Here is an 8,437-nt window from a genome sequence, read left to right on the forward strand (position 1 = left end):
TGGGAAACATTGGCTGCTGGCTCTGCAGTGCCAGAACAGAGCATCAGCAGCTCAAACTACATCACTCTCTTCAATTTGTACTTCCTCACAAGAAAAGTATAGCCATGAAGAATAAAAGCCATGAATCAGAACACACACATTCGAGCACGTGAGAGCAAATGGTTTTAATACACGTTGTAGTGGGAGATCAGTGGTCTCGGTCCATATATTCATCTGCGGGACCCACACAGAATTGATTTCAGAGCTCTTTTTAGGCTTCATCTTCGGAAATTTTGCCGGTAGATTGAAGGACGTCAGCAAGAAAATGCAGCGACTCCACTCCAGAGGCGAGCTGTCCGATGGACCAGGTTGCGCCCAGTATTATCTTGTGGAGGCTTTGCACGACGAAATCTATGTTGTGCTTCACTGGCCCCAGGTTGGTCATTTGGCTCGCTCTCAGGTTTTCGTTCTCCACCTTGGAGCTCTCCAGCTCTTGCTGGAGAATGGAGACCTCCTGCTTCAGCTTCTCCACGTTGCTTTCTGCCTGCAGAGCCCGCTGGGTCATTAACTGGAGACTCCGCTCAGTCCGCTGGGCAAAGGACTGTAGCTCTCGGACTTCCCTCTCCTGTTTAGCCAGGCTGGCCTTCAGCTGCCTCTCCAGCCTCCACACCGTGCATGCCTGGCTCTCCAAGGAGCCCTGCATGCTCTTGATCACCTTCCTGAGCATGGCGTTCTCCTCCCTGAGCACGTTGTCGGTCAGCTGCAGGGACGGGAGCTCCCTGTCCGCAGTGGCCTCCTCGGGCAGCATGTGGGACTCTCCTCCCCTGGTGCACTCTGAGTACCCCGGATAAGGGTCGCTGGCATGTTCCCATGGCGCAAAGGCGTCCATCCCCAAGCTGTCATGGCTCTTGCACGGTGGTGGACGACGTGCAGGGAGGCAGAAGTAGCTGGGTTCATCATTGTAGTCCTCATCATGATCATCTTCCAGGCCTTGAGATTCTGGGCAGACCCTCTCCATTGACCCAGAGATTCGGGAGTGAGCGGAGAGGAGGAGCAGGCACCTCTGTGGGCATCGCCTTCTGTGAGGCTGTGACCCTTTCTCCGGTGGCAAAACCGCAGCGGCGAGGCGGCAAAAAGCGCCGAGAGAGAGAGAGGAGACCCCAGCCCCCCGCCCCCCGAGCGGGAAAGCGGGAGGTGCCAACGAGCGGCAGCTCTGACTCAGCGGGGGCGGAGTCGAGTGTGACAGCGGCCAAATCCCCTCACGGATAAGAGCAGCCTCCAGGGAGCGCGGGCGACCAGGAGCGCGGGCGACCAGAGCCGGCAAACAGAGCCGGCGCAGCAGCCCGCGCAGGCAGGGCGAGCGGGGAAGGCGACTGACAGGGTGCAGCCGCCCCTTCTGGCAACTCAAGTAGTGGGCATCGCTCTTCCAGGAGATATTCTAGCCATGGTTGTCACCCGTGGTAAAGCTGTTGCTCGAAGGAGTGTGGGGACCCAGACGGAGGCCCCACGCAAGAACCTGGGTGTCCAGGTCTCTGGCTGCAGGGAGTGCCTGAGCCTGGCGCTCGTACCGGAGGACAGCAGAGACAACTGCTGTGTTCGGTGCGAGCAGGTGAATGACCTGCTCAGCCTGGTGGCAGAGCTGAAGGAGGAAGTGGAGAGGCTGAGGAGCATCCGGGAGTGTGAGAGGGAGATCGACTGGTGGAGCCGCACCCTGCCCTCCCTGAGGCCGAGGCAGCAGGAAGCGGCTCCACAGAAAGCAGAGAACCCCCTACCCTCTTGCCACCGAGCAGAAAGAGGGGGCCTAAGAGGTGGCGGGGAATGGAAACAGGTCCCTGCTCAGGGGGGCAAGCGAACCTCCCCCCGGCCTCCCTCACCGGCCCAGTTGCCCTTAAGCAACAGATATGGGGCTCTGGAATGTGAGGGACCGGCCACCGAGGATGTGGGTGAAGGTGAGGCTCCATCCAGGGGGTTGCCTAGAACGAGTCAGACAGCCCCAAGAATTACGACTGCCTCAACTAAGAAAAAAAGGAGGGTCATTGTCATAGGTGATTCCCTTCTGAGGGGAACAGAGGGCCCGATCTGCCGACCGGACCCATCCCACAGGGAAGTCTGCTGCCTCCCTGGGGCCCAGGTTAGGGATGTTGCTAAGAAACTCCCTGGTCTGGTGCGGCCTTCTGATTACTACCCCCTCTTGGTAATGCAGGTTGGCGGGGACGAGATAGCAGAAAGAAGTCCCAAGGCCATCAAAAGGGACTTCAGGGCACTGGGGCGATTGGTTGAGGGATCAGGGGCGCAGGTGGTGTTTTCCTCCATCCCATCAGTGGCAGGGAACAGCACTGAAAGGGGCAGGAAAACTCACCTGGTTAACAGGTGGCTCAGGGACTGGTGCCATCAGTCAAATTTTGGCTTCTTTGATCATGGGGAGGTGTACACAGCACCGGGCCTGCTGGCGACAGGTGGAACTCAGCTGTCTCAAAGGGGAAAAAGAATTCTTGGCCACGAGCTGGCGGGGCTCATTGAGAGGGCTTTAAACTAGGTTCGAAGGGGGAAGGGGATATTGCCCAGCTCACTAGGGATGAGCCTAGGCTTGGAGTGCCAAGGCCAGGGGTGAGACTGACAGCCCAGCTCAAGTGTGTTTACACCAATGCACGTAGCATGGGCAATAAACAGGAGGAGCTGGAAGCCGTTATACAGCAGGACGGCTACGACTTGGTCGCCATCACAGAAACGCGGTGGGACAACTCGCATAACTGGCATGCTGTCATAGATGGCTACAGACTCTTTAGGAAAGACAGACCAACAAGGAGAGGTGGGGGAGTTGCTCTATATGTGAGGGAGCAAGTAGAATGCATTGAGCTTGGCCTGGGGGCAAATGAGGAACAAGTTGAAAGCTTGTGGGTTAGAATTAAGGGACAGGCTCATAAGGGTGACATTACGGTGGGTGTGTACTACAGGCCACCTGACCAGGAGGAGGAGGTTGATGAGGCCTTCTACAGGCAGCTGCAAGCAGCCTCACAGTCACAGGCCCTGGTTCTCATGGGGGACTTCAACCACCCTGACATCAGCTGGGAAGACCATACAGCTAGGCAGGCGCAATCCAGGAGGTTCCTACAGAGCATCGACGATAACTTTCTGATGCAAGTGGTGGAGGAACCAACAAGGAAAGGCGCGCTGCTGGACCTTGTGTTAACAAACAAGGAGGGACTGGTGGAGGATGTGAAGGTTGGAGGTAGACTCGGCTGCAGTGACCATGAAATGGTCGAGTTCAGGATCCTGCGTGGAGGAAGCAGGGCGATAAGCAGGATCAAAACCCTGGACCTCAGGAGGACTGACTTTGCCCTCTTCAAGGAGCTACTGGGAGGAATCCCGTGGGCCAGGGCTCTCGAAGGCAGGGGTGTCCATGAGTGCTGGTCGCTCTTTAAACCACACTTCTTCCATGCACAGGAGCAATGCATCCCCCTGAGAAAGAAATCTAGTAAAGGAGGCAGGAGACCTGCATGGTTAAACAAGGAGCTTCTAGCGGAGATCAGGCAGAAGAGAAAGGTCCATGGAATGTGGAAAGAGGGGCAGGCCACTTGGGAAGAGTACAGAAACGTGGTGAGAGCATGCAGGGATGCGACGAGGAAGGCCAAGGCTCACCTGGAATTGAAGCTGGCAAGGGATGTCAAAAACAACAAGAAGGGCTTCTTCAACTACATCAGCAGCAAAAGGAAGGCTAGGGACAACGTGGGGCCGCTGCTGAATGAGGCGGGTGTCCTGGTGACGGAGGATGCAGAGAAGGCAGAGCTACTGAATGCCTTCTTTGCTTCAGTCTTCAGTGCTAAGACTGGCCCTCAGGAATCCCAGGCCCCGGAGGTAAGAGAAGAAGCCTACAAAGAGGACGACTTTCCCTTGGTCGAGGAGGACTGTGTGAGGGATCGCTTAAGCGATCTGGACGTCCACAAATCCATGGGCCCCGATGGAATGCACCCACGAATGCTGAGGGAGCTGGCGGATGTCATTGCTGAGCCACTCTCCATCATCTTTGAGAGGTCCTGGAGGACAGGAGAGGTGCCCGAGGACTGGAGAAAGGCCAATGTCACTCCAACCTTCAAAAAGGGCAAGGAGGACCCAGGGAACTACAGGATGGTCAGCCTCACCTCCATCCCGAGAAAGGTGACGGAGCAGCTTATCCTGGAGGCCATCATCAAGAAAGTGGAAGAAAAGAAGGTTATCAGGAGTAGTCAGCATGGATTCACCAAAGGGAAATCATGCCTGACCAATCTGATAGCTTTCTACAATGACATGACTGGCTGGGTAGATGAGGGGAGAGCCATGGATGTTGTCTACCTAGACTTCAGCAAGGCTTTCGACACGGTTTCCCTTAACATCCTCCTAGGGAAGCCCAGGAAGTGTGGGCTGGATGAGCGGTCAGTGAGATGGATTGAGAACTGGCTGAATGGCAGAACTCAGAGGGTTGTCATCAGCGGCGCTGAGTCTAGTTGGAGGCTGGTAACTAGTGTTGTCACCCAGGGGTCAGTACTGGGCCCAGTCTTGTTTAACTTCTTCATCAATTACCTGGATGAAGAGTTAGAGTGTACCCTCAGCAAGTTTGCTGATGACACCAAACTGGGAGGAGTGGTAGATACACCAGAAGGCTGTGCTGCCTTTCAGCGTGACCTGGACAGGCTGGAAAGCTGGGCAGAGAGGAACGTGATGAGGTTCAACAAGGGCAAGTGCATTCTGTGATTTGATTGGTTCCTCCCCTACCCACCCCCCCACCCCCCCCCCCCCCCGGCCACAGAATCACAGAATATTCGGAGTTGGAAGGGACCTCTGTGGGTCATCTACTCCAACCCTCCTGCAGAAGCAGGGTCACCTACAGCGACCTGAACAGGACCACATCCAGGCGGGTCTTGAATATCTCCAGAGAAGGAGACTCCACAACCTCCCTGGGCAGCCTGTTCCAGTGCTCCGTCACCCTCAGAGGGAAGAAGTTCTTCCTCATGTTCAGACGGAACTTCCTGTGCCTCAGTTTGTGCCCATTGCCCCTTATCCTGTCGCTGGACACCACTGAAAAGAGCTTGGCCCCATCCTCCTGACACCCACCCTTCAGATATTTGTAAGCATTTATAAGGTACCCTCGCAGCCTTCTCTTCTTCAGGCTGAACAAGCCCAGTTCCCTCAACCTCTCCTCGTAGGGGAGATGTTCCAGTCCCCTCATCATCCTCGTAGCCCTCCGCTGGACTCTCTCCAGTAGCTCTTCATCTTTCTTGAACTGGGGAGCCCAGAACTGGACACAGTACTCCAGATGAGGCCTCACGAGGGCAGTGTTGAGGGGAAGGAGAACCTCCCTCGTCCTGCTGGCCACACTCTTCTTGATGCACCCCAGGATCACATTGGCTTTCTTGGCAGCCAGGGCACACTGCTGGCTCATGGTTAACCTGTCGTCCATCAGGACGCCCAGGTCCCTCTCCGCAGAGCTGCTCGCCAGCAGGTCCACACCAAGCCTGTACTGATGCATGGGGCTGATCCTCCCCAGGTGCAGGACCCTGCACTTGCCCTTGTTGAACCTCATCAGGTTCCTCTCTGCCCAGCTTTCCAGCCTATCCAGGTCACGCTGAAAGGCAGCACAGCCTTCTGGTGTATCTACCACTCCTCCCAGTTTGGTGTCATCAGCAAACTTGCTGAGGGTACACTCTAACTCTTCATCCAGGTAATTGATGAAGAAGTTAAACAAGACTGGGCCCAGTACTGACCCCTGGGTGACAACACTAGTTACCAGCCTCCAACTAGACTCAGCGCCGCTGATGACAACCCTCTGAGTTCTGCCATTCAGCCAGTTCTCAATCCATCTCACTGACCGCTCATCCAGCCCACACTTCCTGGGCTTCCCTAGGAGGATGTTAAGGGAAACCGTGTCGAAAGCCTTGCTGAAGTCTAGGTAGACAACATCCATGGCTCTCCCCTCATCTACCCAGCCAGTCATGCCACCGTAGAAAGCTAGCAGATTGGTCAGGCATGATTTCCCCTTGGTGAATCCAAGCTGAGATGTTACGTCCCGACCCGTTCCTCCCCAAACTGGGGAAGGGGGAAGCCGAAGACTCAAGAGCCAACCCATCCCGCCTGTCCAGAGCTGCTGGGAAGTGAAATGCAGTGAGGGGGGAATGACTCACAGATTAGGAAGGGCTTTGTACACCCATGCTAATCCTGCACCGTAACCTTTGGATTACGGCAGCCAGTGCGCAGCGCAGGACGCAGACGGAGCCACTTAGTTTGCTTCCTCCCAGCCTCAGCGATGAGCAAGCGGTGGCTGCCACATCTGGGACAAATCCAAGGATTTTTGGGTCAAATCCAAGGTTCACAGCTGCTTGCAAGTGGTCATACATGGACAGGAGACTGGAACGGCAAGTGATGTTTTCTGGCACGGAAAAGCTGGTGAGAAGCATCCTTGTCCCATCATCAGTGTTGCAGAACAGGGCTTCGCGTGGCTAAGGACGACCACCAGCTTTCCCCAGTTTGGAGCACAGACTAGAAAGCAGCAAGCAAGGAGCTCCAGACATCACCTGTGATGTGCAAGCACTGCCAGTGTCATGTCTGAGATGAAGATTAAGCAGCAGTCTCTCCTCCAGAGACCAAGGTTACTGAGGCAGTTTAAGATCTATGGCAACAGAAACATGGCTGTTCAGATGAAGGATGTTATGAGACCAGGGGAAGACAGCAACCTTGTAGCACACAACTCACCACATAGAGGTCAAAGTGAACAGCTGCCTAAAAATTCCCATCAGGAAAAAGCACTTTGGCACTGAACTCTGCCAGCACCCACCCCCTCACCACCCTGTAGCATCCAAGCCAGGGGCAGTTTGGCCAGATACAGGAAATTTTGTTGTAAACCTGGGTAAACCTGGGGTCAGAAAACTGGGGTCGGTAACCTAAATTCATCAGAAAGGTTGAGGGGTGACCAGGTGATAAAGAAGTTCTTAGTAGTTTCTGCGATGACCGTTTTGTGCATCTGAAGGTTGCCCAGAGGAGCTGTGGCTGCCCCCTCCGTGGAAGTGTTCAAGGCCAGGCTGGATGGGGCTTTGAACAGCCTGGTCTGGTGGAAGGTGTCCCTGCCCATGGCAGGGGGGCTGGAACCAGATGATCTACAAGGTCCCTTCCAACCCAAACTGTTCTGTGGTTCTGTGGCTCTATGAAGAAAGGTCACTTCATGCCCACAGGTGACCCTGCCAGGATAAGGCAGGAACAGGTGCACAATCTCTAGACTTTGGATTTCTGGCCCAGGTGGTGGCCAGCTGCAGAAAAAGAGGTAGGAGGACCTAAGGAGCTTCTGCTCACTGAAACCATGCGCAGCAGCACCCGGATCTCTGCTCCTCCCCTTCCCCACCCCACCAAGAAGGGGCAAAAGAAGCAGATGAAATGCAAGGGGTTTGCTCATCGCTGGTTCTCGCTGGCACAGCTATGGAAAGGGATGGGCACACTGCTGAAGAGCGCTGCGTCCCGTGCTGCTGTGCTTCCTCCTGGCTCCAACACGGCAGCTCAAGTCAGCCGGAGCTGTGGCACAGCCTCTTACGCAGAGCCCACCACGGCTGGACCTTGCAGCTCAGAGCCTGGGAAACACTGGCTGCTGGCTCTGCAGTGCCAGAACACAGCATCAGCAGCTCAAACTACATCACTCTCTTCAATTTGTACTTCCTCACAAGAAAAGTATAGCCATGAAGAATAAAAGCCATGAATCAGAACACACACATTCGAGCACGTGAGAGCAAATGGTTTTAATACACGTTGTAGTGGGAGATCAGTGGTCTCGGTCCATATATTCATCTGCGGGAACCACACAGAATTGATTTCAGAGCTCTTTTTAGGCTTCATCTTCGGAAATTTTGCCGGTAGATTGAAGGACGTCAGCAAGAAAATGCAGCGACTCCACTCCAGAGGCGAGCTGTCCGATGGACCAGGTTGCGCCCAGTATTATCTTGTGGAGGCTTTGCACGACGAAATCTATGTTGTGCTTCACTGGCCCCAGGTTGGTCATTTGGCTCGCTCTCAGGTTTTCGTTCTCCACCTTGGAGCTCTCCAGCTCTTGCTGGAGAATGGAGACCTCCTGCTTCAGCTTCTCCACGTTGCTTTCTGCCTGCAGAGCCCGCTGGGTCATTAACTGGAGACTCCGCTCAGTCCGCTGGGCAAAGGGCTGTAGCTCTCGGACTTCCCTCTCCTGTTTAGCCAGGCTGGCCTTCAGCTGCCTCTCCAGCCTCCACACCGTGCATGCCTGGCTCTCCAAGGAGCCCTGCATGCTCTTGATCACCTTCCTGAGCATGGCGTTCTCCTCCCTGAGCACGTTGTCGGTCAGCTGCAGGGACGGGAGCTCCCTGTCCGCAGTGGCCTCCTCGGGCAGCATGTGGGACTCTCCTCCCCTGGTGCACTCTGAGTACCCCGGATAAGGGTCGCTGGCATGTTCCCATGGCGCAAAGGCGTCCAT

General features: G+C 55.4%; 2 protein-coding genes across 2 annotated transcripts; both read right to left on the reverse strand.

Annotated features, from left to right (window-relative positions):
- Nucleotides 1-250: 250 nt before the first annotated feature.
- On the reverse strand, nucleotides 251-997 carry LOC142364660 (endosome-associated-trafficking regulator 1-like). Its single transcript, XM_075444631.1, has one exon. The coding sequence runs from the start codon at nucleotides 995-997 to the stop codon at nucleotides 251-253; it is 747 nt and encodes a 248-aa protein (XP_075300746.1).
- A 6,822-nt stretch (nucleotides 998-7,819) lies between these two features.
- Nucleotides 7,820-8,437, reverse strand: LOC142358907 (endosome-associated-trafficking regulator 1-like). Its single transcript, XM_075411526.1, has one exon. It carries the CDS (start codon nucleotides 8,435-8,437, stop codon nucleotides 7,820-7,822), a length of 618 nt encoding a protein of 205 aa, XP_075267641.1.

Source organism: Opisthocomus hoazin, chromosome 2, assembly GCF_030867145.1.
Source record: "Opisthocomus hoazin isolate bOpiHoa1 chromosome 2, bOpiHoa1.hap1, whole genome shotgun sequence".
Classification (NCBI taxonomy): Eukaryota; Metazoa; Chordata; class Aves; order Opisthocomiformes; family Opisthocomidae; genus Opisthocomus; species Opisthocomus hoazin.